This window comes from Pholis gunnellus, assembly GCF_910591455.1.
Source record: "Pholis gunnellus genome assembly, chromosome: 21".
NCBI lineage: Eukaryota > Metazoa > Chordata > Actinopteri > Perciformes > Pholidae > Pholis > Pholis gunnellus.
In genome coordinates, this window is record NC_136548.1 from 3,646,083 (window position 1) to 3,669,886 (window position 23,804).

At 44.0% G+C, this 23,804-nt stretch overlaps 1 protein-coding gene across 1 annotated transcript in view; it reads left to right on the forward strand.

The window, feature by feature from the left end:
- The window catches only part of ca10a (carbonic anhydrase Xa), a gene marked incomplete at both ends in the record, with an annotated part of 182,842 nt that overhangs the window by 64,637 nt on the left and 94,401 nt on the right, over window positions 1-23,804 (forward strand). Inside the window, one exon of the mRNA XM_079182823.1 lies at window positions 10,514-10,656. Within this exon, the coding sequence (XP_079038949.1) occupies window positions 10,514-10,656 (143 nt within the window). The remainder of the gene's footprint in view (window positions 1-10,513; window positions 10,657-23,804) is intronic.

Here is a 23,804-nt window from a genome sequence, read left to right on the forward strand (position 1 = left end):
GAGCAGCGCCGCTTCGCACCGTAGCTAGAAAATGAAGAGGAGGACATTAGCATCATGCAGACTTGGTCTATTAATAATTTATTAACCTGAAAAGCCATGACACAAGACAAGCAACGACAATGTACTCTCGTCTCGGGACGGTTAATGTTTCAGTGCATTTGGCAGTCGGGGTGTCTTCAGCTTCTGTTATGTGAGGTGGTTCCAAGTGGAGCGATCGGGAGAACATGGAGACTGATTTGTAACTTCCAAAAGCTCAAACTAATTAGTTGCTTGCAAAGAGTAGAGACTCTGAAAGCCTGCAGATTTGGAATTCATAGAGAATAGGGCTGTAACGGTCTGTGTGTTCATGCAGACCCTGTGTTGCTCCACGGCTGAAGGGTATGTGAATGGAAACACATCGAGCATGTTAGCACCATTGCTACCGTGCTACGATATATATAAATCGACATCAATTTGTGAAATACATTTCCATCATGTTTCCTACGTCTTGTTTTTCTCCACCGTTTGAGGTTTGACTGACTGGCGCTCTTTTGATGAAGTCATATCGTTGCTCGCTCTTCTTCTGCAGCGGCACACTGATAATTAACGCCGCCCACTGCTAGTCCTGATCTACCTATTAGCCTCATGGCAGTAGTAGGTGGATACGCGCCCCCCCCCCCATTGTCTCCCACACAGATGCACAATGCATTAACTCCACATCACTCAATACGTGTGTGTCTTGAAAGACACTCGAGGTACCCTGCCTGTAACAGCGGCCTGGTGATTTACGGTTTGCCCTGCTAATTGTCAGCAGCGCCACTGTTAGTCCCATTAGCCTCTAATGCTACCGCTGTTAAAAGAAGAAAAGAGGGGAGCTATTGATGAGCCGGGGTAATGAAACTACTGTGAGACCAGGTGATGCAAGTCTCTACTGACCCGATAGTGCCTCACCTGCAGCACCAACTCTTTGTGTGAGTGTTGTTGTTTTTTCGGATCCACGTTCGAAGCAAATGTTCTTTATTCGAGGGATTTGTGTGTTTTTTTTCATTCGGAGAGCCGTCGGGGAAAATGTCAAGGTAAAGAGGAGCGTTGCATCCATTTTACATTTGTAGATACCGAAATAAAATAGCAGAAAGTAGACACAGCGCACCGCAGCATGCTGTTCAGGAAGCCGAGCCTCTCACTCTGCCAGCTGGAGCTGTCCAAGGTCCTGATCTCTGTGCAAACAGTGCAAGCTTGTCTGATGTACAGTATATCAAATAATGATGATGAACTTCATGTATGTAGCACTTTCTAGGACGACCATGTCTATGATGCATTATAAACATACTTGTGTGTTATAATCTACTTGTAGCACTGTATGATTATAATTATAAGCACTCGTAAATACTTTACAACAACAACTATAACACAATATAAAGCATTTTATAGTGACTTATAAGGTCAAGCACCATAATACTTCATCATTGCTTGTCACTTGCTGACAGTTTTTAATAGTGTAATATACTTCTCATAGTTGTAATACATGACCATCTTTTTTATAATGCATCATAATCACTTATAATGCATCATAATGCGATTACAAATAAGTGGCCATTGATTGCTTTAAGTCAAGTAATGGATTTTTGTAAATATGGGCATATTATAGGAGATTATTATAGAAAAATGATGTTTGCTTGTAAACGTTGATGTAGAGTCAATAAAAACTTTTAAGGTCAAAGGTTACGTTGTATTGAGGATCAAATAGACTCCGTCTTGTCCAGAAAACGTCGTCATTTGATTGTCAGCTGTTGTGTATTTACAGCTCATAAACACCACAGTTAAATAAGAAGAGATGTTAACAATGTTCATGATAGGCTGTTTTTATTTTTATTTTCCTCTACGTTTTGGCCTCTCGTCAACAGAATTTTAGGTCACTAAAACGGGTATTTTTGAAAATGCCTTGTAGATTTGTATTGTTTTTTTTAACTAGGGCCCCTTTGTATCTGTGTGGACGCGTAAAACGTCACTCCGCCCTCTCAGTCTCCTTTAGCAGGATCCCGTTACTGAAATCCACTGAGATGTCTGAATATTTCGTATAACAAGACTCCCGATTAACTTTTTCTTGGGCTTTTCATCGCCTTTGTATTGTAAAGTGACCCTCAGCAGTAGCTCACCCTCGGCGTCCGTCCACACACACACAAGTCAAATTTAGTTGGTGCCATGTCACCAAATATCATATATGTAGAAATAACTAGCTAACGCTTTGCTATTGTTTACTTCATTTGCAAACACCGCCAACGAACAATAAGCTCACTGAGCGTGCTCACAATCTTCTTCGCTGGTATTTGAGGTATCGTCGACGTAGCCTTCATCGCCGCCCACAAGGAAAATATCGTTTAAAAAAAATAATAATATCTGTATACATGTAGACGGGGCCTAAATCTCTCCATCTGCCCCTGAACACGTCTCTGCACTGCTGTCGTGTTCAAGCGCTGTTACCTTTCATACAAGCCAGGAGCTGCATGTTAATCCATACAAACATGTGTGTTATGTACAAGACAAGATGGAACCCGCAGTGCCAGTAGCCCATATTTCAAATTGAGAGCTTGCGGAATATGACAGCCCCCCCCCCCCCTTTAGTGCTGCTCTTAGACATTCATTATCATTAAGATGTTGTTTTCCGTACCTGCTTAAGTAAGCATTTATCCCCAAGCTGTTTTCTCTCTCTCTCTCTCTCTCTCTCTCTCTCTCTCTCTCTCTCTCTCTCTCTCTCTCTCTCTCTCTCTCTCTCTCTCTCTCTCTCTCTCTCTCTCCCACCCTCTCTCTCTCTCTCTCTCCCCCTCGCCGATCACGGGCAAGTTTGCAACCCAGCTTTGCGTCAGCACTTACAAAAGGAAAGCAATTTCTTTTATTTTTTATACTTTTCTTGATGCTTGTCCAAGAAATTCGTGGACGGGATGCATCTGGGTCTTTGGAGAGAGAGAGAGTATTTTTGTGTGTGTGTGTGTGTGTGTCTGTGTGTGTGTTCGTGCGTGCTTTGCATTTCTCCAATTCCCTCCTGTTTCCCAAAGACTATTTCTCTAACTTTTCATCCATATCCAGTTGACGGAATAAAGACATTTCATTAAGGCTATCTCTGTGCCTGGGCCCGTTTAATGAAATGCATACCTCTGCAGCCAGCCACACTGGTCTTTGTGTGTGCGCTGTATACTTGTTCTTCTTAGATGTGCGTGTGTGTGTGTGTGCGTGCATCTCATTAGTTTTCATTTGGGAGTAGTCGCCTGTACTTTTTGTCGTAGTATAGTCTGTGAAATAGATATATTTTCCCGGCTCCCATATGTTCATATAATGCACTCTGATGCCAGCCCTCTCCGAGCCACTCTCTATAATGAGAAGCCGCGTCCCTCCAGGCTTTGGATTTAGAGTTGTGCGGCTATGTGTGATACTGGGCCGAGGAAGTAATTAATGTCGGGCTTAATTGTCCGTCGAGCATCTCCTCGGACCTCGGATCCCACCTTCACCACAACCCTGAACCCTGATAAACCCACAGGGGACGACCCAGCGCGCACTTCGGACCTGGGCCGTGTCAGCCGCATCATTAGTCTGCACCTCTCAAAACACGGCCTCACGCGCCCACGCAGGGCTGAGTGTTATATATAACAGTGTTATATTGTTCTTCAGGAATGTAATTTCTCTATTTACCCAAAGGAAGTTCTGGTGTAAGGCTTCTCCAATGATGGGGAAACTAGAGATGATTCAAACGCAGTAGCAAAGTCAAAGTGATCTCCTGAATATCAGCCAGTGGCTGATTGGTTGATGATTTCCCTCTGAACACCAAAAACCAGCCAGCGGGTTTTAAAGGTGTGTTTTTTAGTTTTCTTTATGCCAAAAACGTAAATACATTTTAAAAACAGAACTTATCGTTGGATTTTCTAATTTCTGACAGTCCTCGAACTGAATGTGTAATCAGAAAAAACAGCCAAATCTTCAAATTTCGTCGAAATCACTTCATTCAAATTTTACCTCAAATTAGCTGTGATCGATTCAGCCGAGACCAACTAGACTAGACAAGAAATTAGCTAACCTTGGAGTGAACTACAGGCTGTGTACACCAGAGCAGAGGAGAGAGGCAGTGAGGAAGTGGAACTTGTAACAATGTTATTCACATGGTTGATCGCCATACTAATAATAGAGGACAACGTCGACCTCTAGTGGTCGTAGTAATTATGATGGGATCAAAGGTAGAGGATGGATGACGTAGTATAAAGAGGTACAAAGTCTGCATATGGAGGAAGTCGGAGTGGATAGATCGGTCAAACAAACACAGGACTTTCACCCAGGAGACCGTTGCCATTTTCCCTTGTGTAAACAAAAGTCAACAATTTTTACCGTACTTTTTCTACTTATCTTACGTACCAAACTAACTAAACTAACAAGCAGACCCAAACCACGATGTTCTCCAAAACCTAACCAAGTAGTTCTGTCAACTGAACCCAAAGTGGTTTCACTCTTACAATGTGGTGGATGGTCTCAAGCGTTTCAATGGTCGTGATAAGGTCCAAGCGTATTTGTTTCAACAAGCAATTCAAAGGGCAAGACATAAAAAATACATTGAGACCAAATGTAGAAGGAAAGAGGCATATAAATTATATTTAGGAATAAATAAATGATGATAATACACTGTATTTTTATATCAATTTGATGAAGTACTTTGGTTTCATTTTTGGTATTTCAATCACTGAATTAGCTAAAGAAATCTATATGAATTAACCCTGAGAACCACAAAACCTGCCCGCGGGATGGAAAAGCAACCCTCCCCAAAACTACACCGTTGGTCAGAGCCAGAGGCTGTAAAAACTTTCTAGCGTAGATTTTCATCTTTCCGACGGTCCTTGAGCACATCATGTGTGACGAACACTTCCATCAGAAAAAGCAACTGAAACTAAGCTCAAAATTGTGATATCTCATCAAAAACATTTTAATCTACATGTTTGATTTAAAATTCCGCCCCAAAAAACAGTTTGCTTTAACCAGATCCTGTAAAAAAACATTTAATTCAACTAGGAAGTCCTGATTGATTTGGCTGAGACCAACAGTCATGTGACAAAAATGATCCATATATCATGATAGAAGATCTGCTCTATGTTGCTAACCTCTATTGTCCAGTAAATTATTATGTGGAGTTAAAAAGTTATGGATCTCGAACCGTATTCTCCTGTGCATACGCGACAGAGCGTACAGTTTGAGAGAGGGGACACACAGATGCAGCTGTTTGAAGTTGGCAACTGCTGCCACTGTCTCATTTTTGCCCAAACGAGCCCAAAACCCCATTTCGCCGTGTAAAATCATAATAGCAGAGAACCCTTTGATAAGAAAGTGTTAGGAAGACGAGGAACAGACCCCCCCCCCCCCCCCCACACACACACACACTAACCCCCATTTGCCCTTTTCACTTGCACATTACACATCCTCTCCGTCTGACGTCTACGAAAGGCCACACCATAGATCCCTGTCCGCTTTTACAGCTTGCCAATAAGAAATGAAAGTGGCTCGTGAGCCGCCTAAGTGAAATGTAGGGGGTATCAGAGCTATGGGGGGAAGAGGGGAGGTCCTGCACACTATTGACAAGTGGTGCATATGCCCGTGTCAGCATTGAGGGATGTCCCACGCCGCTGTAGTCGCATTCAGGAATCTATCAAGGGCTAATTATTGTGTGTGCATTTACAACAAGGGGGCCCGGGGTTTAATGGATCGATGCACTCGCACTCCAATTCCCATTGGGCACATGGATTTCCTGTCGTTTTCATGAAGACTTTTGCATCAGCAGAAGTCCCTCTCTCCTGGACCGCCCTCCCCGATGAAACACGTTACTTCCTAACTCAATGCTGTCCTTAACAGAACCCACCTGTATTGTGTTTTATCCCTCTGTCCAGTTGTTTTTGCCTCCTATGGATGGATAGCTGCAGGAGTCCTGTGATTGGATTGAACAGCATTTGTTGGGTGGATTGAGTATGATGCGCCATCACAGGAGCTTATGAATGGTTTGTTCCCATTGGTCTGGTACAAAATGAGGTTTGGGGGTCATTACCAATACAATTTATAGCCAATCAGTAGTGCATGTATGATTAAAGCGTTGAGATTCACAGGTTGTATTTTTCATATGCTCATACAATATGTGCAAAGGAATGCAAGGTGGAATCCTCTTGAGGCTGTGCTAAAAGGCTAGTGTGTCATAAAGAATAATTATTAGAAAAATATAGAATATGAAAGAAACTAGCTTATTGTTTTGTGCCGTTTCATTTTGCGGCAAGAGGCGTGACCCATCACCAACTGTTTCCTTGTGGCGTGAAATACTGATACCCATGACTGTTTAAACTAAAAAAAACATATTGGTTCCAATGAAGCCGATGCGTAGTGTCTTAAAACTTGCATTCAAGCAACATAAGGTTCTGGAAATGAAAGGTGCAGGCAACAAAAGTACTTGGTAGGGCTAAGGAAAAGATTGTGGATTGGGTTAAAATGAGTTTGGTTGATATAGTAACTTAGCAAAAATAGGGTGAAATGTGCCAGCCTTGACTTCAAACCTCCACTACAACCAACCCTAAAGTTGTTAAGATACATTTTTAACTCAAATACACACATTATGAGAATGTTGTGATTCAGTCCCTTGGAATTGTGTTTAGATTTGATGATTCCGCACCTCCTGATTTATGTCCAGTGCCAATGCAGGAAATAGCTTTTCCTACACTTATCGTTAAGAGAGGGTGCGGACATCAGGGCTGGTGGACGGGCATCTAGCGCATCTAACTTCCATCCTCGCCAAGCGCTCTCCAAATGTGATGACAGAATGCAGAGACAGCAAACCCTGGAGAAAACCCTTAACATATTTGGCCTTTCCACTTTACAAAGTATAGCTCTGGCATGCAGCAGATATGTGTTATGCAGAGCTCGCCAGGGTCACTGGAAACTTGCATCTCGGTCAAACTTTGCACTTCAGTGCTCCGGGGGGCTTTCGTCAGTATCGGAGCTCCAAGGGGAACAGCTCGCCAGAGTTCGTCAAGCTCCCTGTACGAATGGCAGAAATGGAGAAAGATTCTTGTGAGGCGACCACACATTTAGTCCCATGCCGCCGCCACCGCCGCTTCTGCTGCTGCTGGACTGGCAGACAGAGGCAACCTGCCGCCACACTCTGCTGACACAAATAAAATCAGCAACTGGTCCTTTTGGCGTGTAAAGACTCAAGAAGTCAGTATAATGTACAACATTGTGCCTGAGGTCAAGTTTAAAGGCATTTCTCGTAAAGCTGCAGTGTTTACTATTTCACACCGGTGTGGTGCAGGTCAACACGTATTTATTTTCACTTGTGATGAAGTCAAAGCATTGACAGCTCACGGAAAGCTCCCACCTCCAGCAGCATCACCAAGCAAAGCGCTTTTTTTTTTTTTTATTGCAGTGTGACTCAGTGCTGTGTGACTAAGGTCCTACAGTATGCCATAACTTATGTCTGTGGCACAGCCACCACTCTGTATCTATAGTGGACCCATTTATCATCTTTCAGTCAGTGAAGGATTAAGTCTGGATGGTCATTTCTGAAGCGATTGGAAACATAACTGCGGTTGCAGTGACCATATAAACGAGATCATTTTCGTTTTTGTATCAAGGCCTTCACTCTACAATGTGAGTCTGGATAAATAATAGGTAAACCTCGAGGTCTTCAAAAGTCTTTATGTGCAATGCAAGGCCTCAGCTGTTACCACGGATGCTCACTTACTGCACCAAGGTATGCTGAGCACAACTTGGACCTTTGAGACCTTCTTGTGGATTCAAAAAAGATGTATCTAAAGGATTTTCTGTTATGCCACATTTTCCTCCATGACATTTAAAAGTTCAACATTTCGTCTATTATGTATCACTTTGAGTGGCTTCAATGACGAAGACTGAGCACAGTGCATTGTGACAGGAGAGGCTGTACAAATGTTAATAGTTCAATATATACAGCATGTGGAGCCTCCTTATTTTTCCAACATTGGTAAAACTTGTGAGCACTTGGAAAAAGTATGGATATCAATGTTTGCATATTTAATTCTTAAAGAAATTCAACTTCCGGTTTTTTGGCTGGTTTATGGCACCGTAACTGTGTTACTCTGCACAAAAGAAATGTTTGAGTTTTCTCAGTAAATGATTGAAGTTGAAGCAGCAGCTCAATCCCTTGTGTTTGCTCACTGACTTTAGCCAAATGCTTCCTCTCTTAATTGTGGTAAACACCGTGAAATGTTGCTCACACCTCTCCGCTGCCACCACGCTCACGGTGGAAAGGGTGCGGGAGGCTTCTCTTGACTCCATGCTCTGAGCTGAACAGTGAGGCAGCACTTTATCTGCAGAGCAAGTCCGCGAGCAAACAAAATGTAGGACTCGTTGACTTGCCGAGGGCTCAGCCTCGAATCCACGCCGTCGTGTCCGCTTCGCACTGATTCATCGCGAATTTGCATATTAAAAAAATATATGTCACGTTATCTCCGCTATTGCTGGTTAAAAAAAATCTCGGCGGAGCACAATCCCAGTGACTCATCTCCGTGTAATGCTGTGTTCCTAAATGGGGGGGAAATGCCGCTTTGGGCTGCAGCAGATATTGTAGCGGGAGTCAGCGGCGATAAGCCGCTGCCTCCCACCCTTGTTGAAGGGAATGGAATTCTTGGTCCCGGTGGCCAAGTCTTACATAAGAGAAAAAGACTGGCGGAGATGCCTATCACGCCCACAGTGCTGACATTCTCTCACTGCGCCGTCCTGTCCTCTCAGTCTTACAGTGCATGTGTGAGCTGATTATAGTCCCGATTCCTGCTTCTCTCACTTCAGTAAATGCTTCCTCTATGCAGAGGGAGCTTTTGGACCGAATTGCCATGAGTCGCCGCAAATCACTTTCGCCCACTGAGCCTCGTGTTTCTCACCCCGGCGTTGCCGTGCCGCGGTACGATCGGACTGGCGAGTCATGCTGCTGTTCGAGATGGATGGTTATCATTATGACATTGGAGCCGATAATGTTCAAAATTAAATGACATTTACTGTCACCTTTTGTACCAATGTTTTTATTCTCTCCTTCATTAATTAATAACCATTTGAACAGGGACACAAATTAAAAAACAGTATAATTCTGACACCAAATGTGTTATTTACATTTGAAATAATTTTGGCCCCAAAAGAAAAGGAACTAAATTGTCAAAACTTGCGTTTAGTCGATGTCGCCACAGTGCTACATGCCAGGTGAGTATACTGTTGGAACCATTCCTCCTCATATACCCTTCAAATTTAAATTGTTTTGTAGTCCGTAAAAGCAAAGGTGAACCACAACGGCTTGCATTTGGGCTCTACATATTTCAGGTTGACGCTTTTTTTCTGGGGCCCTCTACAGCCAATGAATGGGTTTAAACTGTGATTTGTCAGTTGATAGTATGTTCAGCTGATATGCTGTGATCCAATTCCAACAGTGGTAACATTCTATTTCTATTGTGACATTTTCGGAATGGCTTTGCTTCAGCAACACACCCGTTAATGTTCCAGCTTGTCTTGGCCATTATTGTGCACTTGATTTCTAGTTAAATCTGCACACACTGATGCTAAACTTCCAGTTTCTTTTTCCAATGACCGTTGAGTTCTTCTATTCTTATTGACCTGTTGCTCAGAGGGATCTGTGACTCTTTCAGTTGTTGGTCTGGTTGAACTATTGTACTGAGTTTTGTTCTCCATATAAAACACATGACTTCTTTTGCCAACCCTCCATACAACATAACGTCTCTTCATAAAGAGGACGTCTGCAACCTGACAGCATGAAAGTCAGTTGAAAGGTATAACGCCGTCCTCTCAGCCATCTGACTGTAACAGATCAAGCTTTTTGTGGCAGGCCCTGAATATATATATCCCTAAATATAGGTGAGGAATTGGTTCTAGCAAGTGTCCAAGGTGACCGAATCCTTCCACAGGATTGATAAAGAGCTGCATTTTTTTGTCACAAATCCTGAATTACTTTATGTGCTGCATATACTAAGAATGTGTGACTGCATGTATTAATATGCACAAGGTTTGAGCCATGGTATAACGCAGCATGTATAGGAACGTGTACTAAAACAGACCATAACCGGGTATTCTGCCCGCCCATGTTTCAATTCTATTAACAGTTTCAAAAGAATAAATACTGTTATCAGAAAAAAAAGAGGTACGATGATGATAATTATGATACACCAAGGAAAAGATCCCGTGAGAAATGCTTGTATATTTTAGAATAAAAAAACAAAAACAAAAAAACATTAAAATAAATGTTCAATCTGCAGGTCCAATCCCAGAGTACTTCTACCCGCTATCAGAAGCCCACATCAGTCGAGCCCTGCTAATTGCATTTCTCCCACTGTGAGTCTGGCAAGCTCTGGTATTTTAAAAAAAAAAATGCCGAAGAGCAAACTCTGCCCGTCACTCTGGGCGACCTCTCGTATCTCTTGGCTGCAGATGCTCGCCCTTTTGAACACACCCTCACGCTCCACTCTCTCTGCCTTTTGTGTTGCAGTGCCGTCGTTCTGGGGGCTGGTGAACTCGGCCTGGAACCTGTGCTCGGTGGGGAAGAGGCAGTCGCCAGTTAACATCGAGACCAGCCACATGATCTTTGACCCCTTCCTCCAACCAATAAAGCTGAACACAGCCGGACGCAAGGTAAGGACAATGCAAACATGCACGTGCTATTCTCTGTCGGCTCGACGGACGCCGGGGGCTTTGTTAACTCTCCTTTTTTTCCCGCTGCCGGGATGTTGCACTACACTGCTTCAGTGCCGGTCGCACATTGTTTCTTAGCCGCTGTAGTTTGATACGTCGGCGTGTCCCTGATCGATGCTCCTGGCCGCTGCTTGTTTTGGCACACAATATGAGCCCATTTGTCCAAACGAACACTTGGCTGGAGATAAAATACAAAACAGGTCACCTATTCAGAGACGCACAATGGTTGTGTTCTGGTTCAAGAAAAAAGCCCAGACTTTATCCGAGGGGCTTTACAGAAGAAAGCCAGCAGCCTAACTGCGGATTCATGCATATTGTTTGTTATTTTGTCCTGTACAGTGGTGCACCAAGGACAGCGTCCATCAGAATTCTGTTCCGTCCTGTGCCATATGATGGCAGCTAATTGCATAGCCTTCACAGATGGGCTGCTTCCAAAAGTGCACAGTTGTATTGGTGATGATTAGCTTATGTTTACATGCCAGCAGTTAGTACACGGTTTATTAGTGGGCAGTTGTACAGCACATGGGACGCATTGCAGTTCCCCACCTATGGTACATTCTAAACGGATCTAAACAATAGCCCCATGTCGTGAGCCATGGGGCTATTTCGGGGATCTGATCTGATTAGATTGTGGTCCTTGGACTTCCTATTGGAGGGGTTTAGTCATATAGAAAGGTCTGTTTACCCTAGGAGAATTTGCTGGGAAATCAGTGATTACAATAGTCATTCTTTCTCGTTGGTATCATTTTTACTTGAAATAAAATTTAGGTTGAACAATTATTCTTTTTGCAAGGTCCCCCCTGCTGCTCCCTCGAGGACTCCACTTACCCCGCAGCATGTCCAAAGTGGGGACAACACTCGCATTGAGGCGAGTCTTGCACGAACAATCAGCATTGGCTTTAAGTCTGCTTAACCACAACATCCCTGGTTGGAATCTGGCCAGGGACCTTTTGTTTGTCATCCTCTTATTCCTCCTACACTTCCTGTCCATATCTGAGCTATACTACCACTGGAAATTATTACCCAAAATGTAATTTTAAGAAAAAATCTTCAGTCTTCAAAACATAGCTTTGACTGAGGTGAGAGACTGTTCAAATTTGTCCCCAAATTTGTCCCCAAATTTGTCCCCACTGTCCCCATTTCCCACCAAGCAGTTACCTGGCATGGCAACTGGATTCTTACGCCAAAAAACAACTTTTCGTTCTATAACAACAACCGGCGTCCTGCGAGGAGCTACTGGCAGTTTGTTCGACCAACTGGCTCCGCTGGTAGTCCGCTGATATGGCAGAAGTGAGCTAGTGATAGATGGTCATTGACAGATGGTTCATTCAATCACCTGCCAAGCATTTTGTGAAAGCGCTTGCCTTTTTCCAAACGGCTTCTGAGATGGTTCTGTTAAACAAACCATCTGGCAGGTCAGGTTCACCAAGCAGGACTTTGTAGTTGAGGTGTTCTACAATTCTACATGACCCAATAAAATACATGGTTTGTCCTTGCCGACCGAAAGGTCCTTTAAAACGAGTTCCATGCAGTGAGGTACACCGGTTGTAAATATAGGAAGATGATAGCGATGGCTTCGGAACGGGTTCTTGGGCAAATGTATGTGTCGGAATCGGTATGGTGAGAGGAGAAGTTGGACCCATGCATCCCTATCCCATTACCTCTTCCAATAAGCAGACTTTGATGCTCTTTAGCAACCTTAGGGACGCGTGCCACCATTGGCACACTGGCAACAAGTGTGCAAGAGAGTTTTATTGGAAAATGTTGAAGTGCCCTCTCATCCGCATGCCAAGTGACCTCTTTCACAGCCATGGGCAATTGCGCAACCTGTTATTTACGGTACTTTTGATAGATTTTTTCGCCCAACCCGCATTCCCGTGAAGACTCGCCCTACTCTGCCTTCGATTGTTCACACAGCCAGTAGCCCTCTCTCAGGTAAAAATGTGTTCTTTTTAAAAATGTTTCTCTCACTGATCCCTAACCCATCCCACCCCAATCCCGTTCTCCAAATCGTCACTACCACACATTGTTAACACCCACACAAACCCGAGTCCAACTTTCTCGTTTATCTCTAAGAAAAAGTTTCCAGAGTCCAAAAGCCATTTTTTTGGACTCCTCCTTCCCTCTCTCGCGTTATCTCCCCCTCTCTCTCTTTTCCCTTCTCTCTCTGTCTCTCTCTCTCTCTGCAGTGGCCTAAATGTAATCTGTTGTGTCTCCATCTCTCTGAGCACCTGAGCTGTCAGCCGGTGAACACGAAGCTGGCTTCACCTTGTCAGTGCTGATTCATCCCCGCTCTGTCTCTGGCTGTTTGGCAGCCAGTCAGCCTTGGCCAAACACGCCACGGAGACCGGTAAAGAGTTCCCGCCTCGGCTCGCCACGGCTCAGCTCGCCACCTCGACACGGAGAGAGCTTAAGCCCACTTTCTGCCCAGGAGGAAAGCAAAGAGAAAGATTAACCCGCCCCAACCCCCCTCTTACAACACACATGATGAGCTCCTCTTTTAATAGATTTTTGTGGCGCCCTGTAATGTGGCTAATGAATAGTTAAAGGAAATTTAATTGACCTCCAAAGACACATTTTAATTAATGATGGGGAGACATGCAAGGCTATGCACGATTGACTGAAGGAATCACAGTTATGAAAAAGGCACTATTAATTGAATATTTACTCTGCCATAGATGAGCTGCAATTAATTCAAGAGATTTTAATAAATGTAATCACTAAGCCTGGGGGGGGGGGGATTTCGGAGTGTTTCCTGCACATTTATGAATAGTGCTTATGAAACAGGATCAGATGTATTTTGTCCTCTTTTTTTTTGAACGCGCAGGGAATCCATTAGCACTGTGGAATCGGTGACGTTCCTCACATCTGGGGACGCGGCGCTCTCTCCTGCTTTTGTTCTCGGTTGCTTTTGAAGTCTGGTTCGGTGCAGAGAAGCGCTGTGAACATCGGTGCCAGGTGGCGCATTCCCGTAAACAGGGATGTTTAGTGCTGATGTCTCGTTAAATGGAATTCTGAGTTCAGCAGAAAGTCACACCTCGTAGCTTATTTTGATCATGTTTCGGTTGCTAAACAAGCTCCAAAATGCGGTGACAATCCGTGACCCTTCTGAAGGGGCTTTTCTACTACTTCAGCTTCTGTCTCGTCCCTCCTTCTACCTCTACTTCCCTGTATACCTGATCGACCCGATGAGCAAATCTGACAAGCGTGCAGCTTGGTGTGGAATGTGTGTGTGTGTGCATGTGTTGAAGCATGTGCGTGTGCTATTGGCAGCCCCGAATCTGCCTAATTACAATGAGTGTTAGGTAGAACTACAAGCAGCGGGCTCTTGGATGGCAGCTGTACTTTCACTCCAGAGGGAATAACCACATCCTCAGGTTTGCCCAGCTGGCCAGCCAGCCAACCAATCAGATATCAGTCAGCAAGCCAACCCGTCGCTAAAGCTCTCTCTGCACATGGCATTAATATTGTGTGTTTAATAGCAGGTGTGTGCTATCACTCAGTGTCTGAAGCCGCCGGCAGGCCGGTGCAGGTCCTGCTGCCTAGTGTTGGGTCTTATCCAGGTTGGCTCACTGCAGATGTTTGCAGGTAGCTGAAGGGATCCATGCATGTGATCCTGGACCAATAGATAATATTCTTTTGGCTATGACTCACTGAAGCAGATGCAGATGTAACCTGTGTCCAGTTAGGGTTCCACAACTGATGATTTTCACAAGTTGTGTACCAGCAGTTTAATCAATTTAATTCCATTTCAGTTGTTAAAGGGCAGCAAAGCCCTGTCACGATAACTTGAATAATATGTTTTCCCAGAAATAATAGCGTTAAAATTGTCATTTGAAGATCACTTTATGCCACTATATAATGATAATATAATAGCATAGCAATGCAAGTTACACCCTTTCAAAGAGTATGCAATCTTAATTCTTAAGAAAGTTCAGACATTGGAATTGGAATGTGAAAAATAAATATTCTAAATAAAATGAAACCCGCCAAACAAAACAATAAATAAAATAGACTCTCGGGCTCTGTTTACAAAAACGCACAATATCTGCGCAGTATGCATGTCTTATAACAGTAGAGAGAACCCTGCTGTTTATTCTGTCTAAAACGTTAGTGACATTCTCATGTAAACAAACACGCATGTATGGTCATGTCCATAGATCGTATAAGTTAATAACATAAGAGTTTAATTGATTAAAGTCATATCCATATGTCGTACCGTAAGTGGATAACGTACAAATTAGCATTCATGTCAATATATCACACAAGAAGTGGTTAATGTAAAGTGATAGAGATCAAGTCGATAACGTAAACGTTATCCAGGTCATGTCTATTATATCATACATGCTTCTGAGTTTCCCTTGTATGATTACTACTCCTGCGATTTCAGGCTTTGTTAGAGAAACCGGACAGCTCGCGGGAGGGTTAATAGGATAGAGCCGCACGAATGTATTCTGCTTGTAATTATTAAAGAAGAAGAAATAATCACCTAAAAAGTCGACTACAGCAGTGCCGCGGTGCATTGTGGAGCTTATTGTGACGTTTGTGCAAACATGGCTCGTGGATATAGAATACCTCTGGCTTGTGAGTGCGACAGGGTCCCATTCCAACTCCTGTCACGTCCAAACGTTTGCTGTACACAAAGGAGTCAATGGCCTGACAAGTATACGTCTGCAAACACAAGCCCATGTCAGTTTGCAAAAGGTGGAGAATGCGTTTTTCAATGTGTGAATATTCAATTATGCAAATTGACAATTCAAATTAATTAGACACAAGTTTGGGTTGGCTGAAGCTGCGAGGTTGACGCAGCATTACAAAAGGGAGCGTGTGTGAGAACTGCAATTACCATCATCTGACCGAGGCCCGTTCTCGCCTTCCCGAGGCGGGAGATTGCTCTAATTGCCGCAGCGATGCAGGGGCCTGGAAGCCGAAGGGATTCTTCTCATGTCTCCGGCTCCGCGGATAGCCGGACGTGTAGAAGGGATGTCGGAGCCAGCATCCATGGCATGTCCATCTGTGAGTCTGAATCTCAATTACAAACCGCTCAACAGAGGGACAAGAAGAAAGAGGAGAAGGGATGACGGGGGATAGCAGGACAGAGAAAGGCGGGATCCGGTCACGGTGGCCCAGATGGACTAAAAACATTACTCTTGGTGGCTTTGTTTATAATTAGTAAACACTGTGATTGCAAAAAGTTTTTTGCTATTTGCTGTTACTTGTAGTTCAAACACCCCCCCGTCAAACCGGAGGGATATCTTGACCACCACAACAACAAGCAGCTGGTTGGAGACAGATGGTTGTTTAATGCAGTGGCTTCCTTTTGGGAGCATAAGCAACAATGAGAAAGGTAATTACTCAGATTGATTATACTCCGGAAAAATCACGTGCGCATCAGAAGGCCGTCCAAATCCAGCGTCTACCAAAGCGCAGTGCACTTCATCAGAAGGTGCGGAACAGTTTCCAAACGTGTGACCTTGTTCTATCACTTTACATCCCAAAACTTTTGAAGTCCAATTGCTTTTTTTGACCTCAAAAGCCTCTACGCGTAGAATTTGAAAATTGGAGAGAGTCTGGACAGGGTGCACACACTGAGTAAGCAAAATAAACTGCATTAAAAGCACAACTGCTGCTACACAACACCACAGCAGCCCTAGTAATGTCAAACTGGAGTGATTTGAGAAAACCGTCCCCAGATTTACTGTTGGATTATTCTCTCCACGACAAAGCAAATAAAGTGACTTTAGCGTGAGAATATCAAAGTATTTTTTGTTCACTATAGAGTCAATAAACCCCTCAAATAACCCTCTGAGGCCCCCAGGTGTGAAACTGGAAAGGAGTAATGAGTAATTGATGGTGTTCTTGAAAACACTGCATTTTAAATGTCATAATTCATGAGTGTTTCTTCCCAACTTGAGGTTTACCTCTCACACACAAGCTGCACTAACAGACTATAATGTTTATTTAATGTGCCCTATATATTAGCGAATATCTCCCGCTGCCTTCGTTAGACAGAAATTATAACGCTCTCATACTAAAAAACATGAATGTTCAAAAACACCTCACAAATATACTATATATATATATATATATATATATATATATATATACTGCAGGCTCAGTAGTTTGCTAAAACAGCCGACCACTGCGGCTTTCAAAGTAGTCCCGAGCAAATGTATTCATTGGTCGGATTGGGTCTAAATAAACTAGTGTGTGTGTGTGTGAGTGTGTGTGTGTGTGCTCATTTTAATGCAGGCGCATGTCAGCCAGTGTGGCTCATTGGTGCAGAGGCACAGAGGACGATCAAATCAGACTTTGGACACAAAAACAACACTTGTTACTGGGATCAGATCTGAATTCATGTAAAGTTTGAGCTCTGATTTAAGGTCATGTACAGTAAGTCGTTTCTACGGCTTTTACATGGACTCATTGTTTGCACTGCCAATATATGTGAATCAGCTGCTTGATCCCTGTGTTACCCGCCGCATGGATCCAGAGCTCAAACCGCTGGACTCGGACCAGTTCAAAGTTGATTTTAACAACAAAAATGGAACTTTTGAGTGTGGGTTCTCCACATCCATCTGCTTTGTGTGTCCTCCCATCGAACTTTAATCAGCTGCGTGTTTTCCGCTCAGCGTGCGGTCCCTATCCCCCCCCCCCCCGGGCCGCTTTCGGCATCAACGCGCCGCCGTCGTGCCTTTGTGCTGGCTCGGCCCCGCTCAGAGGAAGTGCGTGGATGAGAGGCGTGTGTGCTAGTGGAGTGTGTGTTTTTTTCGGGGGGGGGGGGGGGTGTTTGGTTGAGAGAGAAAGATGGCGTGTGCACAGCGGCATGCGGCCGGATGGTTCACAGGGAAGTGGGTCAGAGTTAGTTCTACTGCTGTCTCGCGGTCTCTCAGGACAGACAGAGGGAGGTCTCTGACACTGCAGTGTGCTACTCGTATTTGCTTTACCAATGGCTCTCGTAGCGGTGATGAAAGAAAAATAAAATAACTGTGTAAAGGGCTGTCATAATCCTGAGACAAAATCCTACCTTTAATAATCTATACAGGATGTGTGATTTTCGAGTTTTGCGATCAGTTGGATTCTGTCTGTGTGCAGCCCTTCCAACTAGTTTGGAAACTTCTCCCTCTCTTCCTCCCATTGATGGATCCCCTCTCAGAGCTGGTAATGACATCTCCAGGGAGGGAGGGAGGGAGCTGTGTAGTTGTGTGTCTTATGCGGCTTTCAGGGCACTTCGCTGGCACTGATGTTTTCTGAAAGGAAAGTGGCCAGATATTCAGTGTCTTTAGTAGCTTACGGTGCATTTGAACCTTTTTTGATTTAAGCTCCATCAATAGATACTGTCATTTTATTATTCTTTTATTCGATTGCAAAAAAACAGATTTGGTTTTGCTGAAATTTACAATAGTTTTTGTTAGCCTGGTGTCATTCTCAGGGCTTCATATGCTGACGTTTTGTCACAGCCCTTGGCGTCTGATACCGGTAATGCACAAGGCGTCCTTTAGCGTCTGCATGAGACGCACCGGCTTTTCTACTCCAATGTCAACCCATCTGCTCCGTAAGTCAGGTGACGTAGAATGAAGAGAGACGAGGTTCACGTAGGGAGACGGACGGGTTGGATGGAAGCGTCCAACAGGACGACCCTGGAGCATGGAGCAAGTCAAACCTTTAGAGATCCCTGATGACATGTTTTCTTTTGCCGCAGAGGCAAAGGTGTTTTATGCTAGCAGCAGCTAATGTAGCCTCGAGCCGCTACTTTCAAGACCAGATGAAGAGTGGGCTACCGAGGTTTGGCGAGCTCACTTCTGTCCAACTCTGTTTTTCATTTTCAAACTTATAGTCTTCGGACGCTCAAGGGATGTTAGAAAACTACCCCGATGATGTAAAAGTGATGTCCCGGGTTCATTTCAGCTTGGGCTCGGAGACTACAAATACCAGAAATTCTGCTTTATAAACTTAATGAAGTTTGAAAGACGTTGGCGTTTACCAGGCAGGGAGGGTCTCATGAAAATAGGCTATTGGTTGCATTATGAGAAATGTAGGATCCAGTGTCTTTGGACCTCGACTCATCCTGGGGACTAAAATTCAGGATATCTCAGCCTGTGTTGCATCGATTTGAAGCATTCTGTCTTTAAATCTGTCTCTTGTGGGACTGCCAACTTTATGAAAGTACAATACTAAATCACTGAATTGCTCCTTTAAACCAAATAGCCTGCATCCTTCGTAATTAATTGTTTTACTGTATATGACCTAAATGTAGCACAACCCTTCAACATCAGGGCTTTTTCTGAGCTGTGTCCACTCGTACTGTGACACCTTTGCTTGCGTCTTGCACGTCATTTCAATCTACATGTTTTCCACCACTTATCTCTCATCCATCACAGCGACCGACGGCCCTCACACTCGTATATCCATCAACGGTGGACAAGACGGATGACAGTTCCACCTGCTCCATCACTCCTTTCCTCCAACCGGCTCACTCCCTCTTTTTCCCATAATCCCATATTCTCATCAGTCATTTCACTCTGGGTCTCTGGAGCCTCCTCGGACCCCCGATGGTGGCGTAATGACAGCACCTGTTTTTCTTCTCCCGCTCTCCGTATTTGTAGGAGAGTGCGCATTAAAAAACAACACTTAGTCTCAGTCCCCAGATGCATTAGCGTCTTTTGTGTTGAATGTGGAGTGCTAAACAGCTCGACTACCTTTTGGCAGCACTTCTTGGGGAACCGGTTTCTTTTTTTTTCTTCTTTCTTCTTCCCACAGCTGTGATAAAGCAACAAGTTAATCTTCTGCTCAAATCCACATATTTAACACACTGAATTAATTCAAGCTGTTTGCCAAAACCGCTTTTGACATTTCAGCAGCGCCGGCCTCTGCAGTGGAACACGTGTATGTATGAGTTATCAGCAGAGGTGTCATCACAGTCGACACAGTGGAAGCGATTGCACGGATGGTTGTTGGTTCCAGTAAAGAAGATTGTCCATAACTTTTTTTTTGCTTACTTTTAACCATCTCTTTACCCTTTAAAAAATGACTTCTTGTAAGAAAAAGAAAAATCTTCTCTTATTAATTTCTTTCTTTTGGTTCCATGGAGTCTGGACACAACTGCTTCAGTTCCCCGTTGGACTGTTTCATGGCTCAGTAAACCGGCAACAATAGTCTAAATATAGTGTACACTTAAACTGATACGGATTTGTTTAGGTGGGCCTTTTTTGGTTTTAGCTGGCTAGAATGAACGTTTTGCTGCTGCCCCCGTCCACAGCAGTACATTGTTTTACTCCCGTCTGTTCCTACAAACCGGGGGCGTGCCAACCGCCACCCACTGTTTGTGCAACACTGCATATGGATAAGTGCCTCATACAAACCCCACTTCAAAACACCTGAACTGTCCCTTCACAAATCCCACATTTTGAACTCCAAAAAGGACCCTGATGTGCCAAAATACTTTTTGGGGTTTATTTTAAGTTCTGGATGAAATATTTTTCTTCTGCATTAAATGTAATATAATAATAGTAGTAACAATAATCTGAGCCAGTCCACTTGGGCGTCAGCCATATTGGAAAGATGGGATGGGAAAAGTGTTTCTGACTCTTCAACCGCAGCCAAACATGTATGTTTCCTGAAAGTCCAGGTCACACTCCCTGTGAAACACTTGCCGCATTCATTATTGCACCAAACTGTAACATAAAGTGCCTACATTGTAAATGTGCGACCACATGACAGCAACACATTTCTGAATCTTTCCCAGTTGCAAAAGTTCTGGAGCAAGGTCACCTTCCTGCCCAGATTCCTTTACGAACACACCCTGCCCCTCGGAGCTGCGTTTAAGCGATACTGGTTTCATAATGTTGCTTTTGGCAATGCTGCCGGAGCTGTAGGGATGCACTTAAGAGACTGAAACACTATCGGAAGAGTATTAAATATGAACGCCACTGTACGTCTAAAAATAATGACGTTCCCATTTTACTGTATGAAATATCGATGCGCAGCTCCCGCAGGCATCGCCAGCACTGTACACACGGTGACTGTGGTGTTCAAGTCACTTTGTTAGGAATATTTAATAGAACATTTTGTTCAGGAAGTCGACGCTGGAGGCTTACGGAGACTTGTGGCTGTGTGTGAATGTATCGAAATGACGGATCAAGGTTGGCTGCTTTTACTAAAACGGTTCAATCAGAAAAGCTCTTGAGCACCTCGTCCTCTCCCCCTTTTTCACACTCTCTCCCTCTTTGGCACTTATTATTTTCCAGACCTCGTTCAGAATAATTACTAACTCTCCAGAGGCGCCCCGTGTTCTCCCATCAGCCGGCGGCTTCTGTGCCGTCTTGGCGGACGAGCTTTCCGTGCTCTCTTGTCAGCGCAACGTTTTCCCATTTCATAAGGTTAGCGCAGACGTGGCAGCTATCCAAATCTAAATGTTGATCTTTCTCCAACCCCTCACGCACAAGCAGAAAGGAATTCATAATGCCTGATGCTTTTACCTCTGCCGGAGTTATGGCATAACTGAAATGCTGCTTGTTCGGCCTCTATAAATGCACGTCCACTCTGTTGTTATCTTACCTTCACTCTCTTTTTATCCAACCCACCTGTTCTGAATTGTTTTTTTAAAGATCCCTGGCCCCCAACAAGCTCTTTTACACTATCAAAATGGCTTCACCATGCATGTCAAACTTCAATATTTATTCGGCAAGAACGCTGCAGGCATTAAACTCCAGCGGCACCTCCAATAGACCTTTTCTAGTGCGCAGCCTGTTATGCTAAACGGTGCTGCTTTTTTTTTGCCATTTTGTGGACTTTTCAGGGCGAGAAAGCAATACTGGCCCTTGATTAAGATGTAGATACCTGCTGCACTAATCAGCACACTTTCCCAACCTCTCTCCATCCTCTCCCTCCATCTCTGCTCGCTCTAATGATGGCCAACGTGAACTTCTCCCCCTTCCCTCCCCTCTCATTTGAGCTCCGACCGTTATGGCGGATAGTGAGTTAATGAACAGCAAATGGGAGAGGAGAGCGATATTAATCATTAACGGGCCCGCCGCGGTGCTCAGATTATCATTCGGCTTCTTTCATCTCGAAGTAACCTTTCTGCCTCACCGCCTCGTCCCCTGAACATGACCCGATGTGAGGGCGTGAAGGATCCCATCAGTGATAGAATATATTTGTGGAACATTAAGAAACGTTCAACGGGGACAATCAGGGTATGACAGCATATGTTATGCTGTCTTGGAAATATCGGGGAAACAATTAGTATCTTTAAAGGGAAATGTACCAAAATGTGCAGTATTTGGAGCCCAGTTGTAGATTAAGTAATGTTTTTACATAAACGCTGCAAAATATAATCTATCGTGGAACCAAAAAGTACAAGCGGGCCTCTACATTCAATTCTGCTGTTGTCTCCACACGCAGGATGTGACACATTGCAAGTGACAACTAAAATATAAACTGTTTTAATGCTGTTCATTATCTCATTCAAAATGAAGTGGTGAAATTCCACACAGCTGTTGTTAGCAACCATTTGTGTTTTTAGTGATGACGATGGCGTCGAGTTTAAGCTAACGTTTACCTTTTACTCACAGCCATGGTTTTGAGGTTTAGGCATAGACTGTATACAAGAAACACGTGTAGTCATCGTGACGTAGTCATCGTGACGTAGTCATCGTGACGTTGCCTATTGGTTTGTGGATTGCTGTTTTGAAGCCGCGACTTTCGCCGTCGCTATCTTGGATTACGGTGGTCTCTACCAATGAACGGAAATGACCATATTTGGAATGTGGAGGAGTGACGTAGAGACTCCTTATACGGCTCTGGTAGAGACCTGTCAATCACAGTAAGCCCGCCCTAAAGCATACTCTGCTTTATGGTCTGTTTGACTCTAAATGGACCATCATTTACTAAATGAACATCATGCTGTATTGAAGAAGACTTGAAACTAGAGATTGAGACCATAAACTCATGTTTACAATGTTTACTGAGGTAATAAATCAAGAGAGAAGTAGAGTCATTTTCTCATAGACTTCTATACAATCTGACTTCTCTTTAGCCTTTCTGATCAGTAGAGAGGATACAAGTTTTAAGACACTTCCGCATTGGCTTCATTGCCGTCTGAGTTTAGGTAACATTTAACTTTTAGTCAAAGGCAAGGCATTGGCGCTAAGCTAACAGGTCTACTCTCTTCACATTTTATGAAACATGCCCTTCAGGCCGCAGCCAACAGTGTACTGACCACTCCCCGAGTACACTTCGACATCACTGCAGGACGTTGAGAACTTTACTGGAGGTCAGCACAAACCGATTCAGAGGTGTAAAGTTAAAGAATATTTTATGAAGTTCAAGCAGTTCACTTAAATGTAAGGCATCGTCACAGCATGATGTGGGATTAAACCGAGGTCTAGCTCGATGTTCGAGAGCCGCCGGGTAGAGCAGACTTACAATCGATAGCCAAGGATCTTGCCCGTCTAGGAGGGCTGCTCTCACTCCCATCACCAAGGACCTTTAGAGCTGAATTTAATACTCACTCCTCTGTGTGTGTGTCTGCATGTGTGTGTGAATGAATCCTGCACACCCTTATGTGTGTCTAAATGTAACCTGCCAGCTCTCCATCTCCAGGCCGGGGAGGTGAAGGACGGGGTCGGGGAAAGAGCGAGGGGCCTCAGGGTGGACGTGATCCCACTGCTAATGACGACCGGGCTGAATCATGTCTGAAATCTATAGTCCTGCTCCAACTCCCGTCCTTGGTTGGCCTACACCCCAACATCCCATAACTCCATTTCTTTGGCACAATGACACCCTTTGTGTCTTACTGGGGACTAAAAATCTGGATATTCTCGCCTCCAGTGCACCAATTTTGACCTTTCTTCTTTTGCTGTAGTCTCTCGTAGGTCCTCTTTATGAGAGTACGATACTAAATGACTGGATTATCCCTTTTTAATATCTTCAGGTTTGACCAGGGTTCCAAATAATGACAGAAAATCAGTGGCTTCCCTGCAATCTTGTTTTTGGCATGTTTGAAAGCTTTGCTGTATAAATGTAAACGTTTCTCGTTTCATTTCCTGTCAAATGTTCTGTTCAATGTCTTGCTTGTCATATGTTTG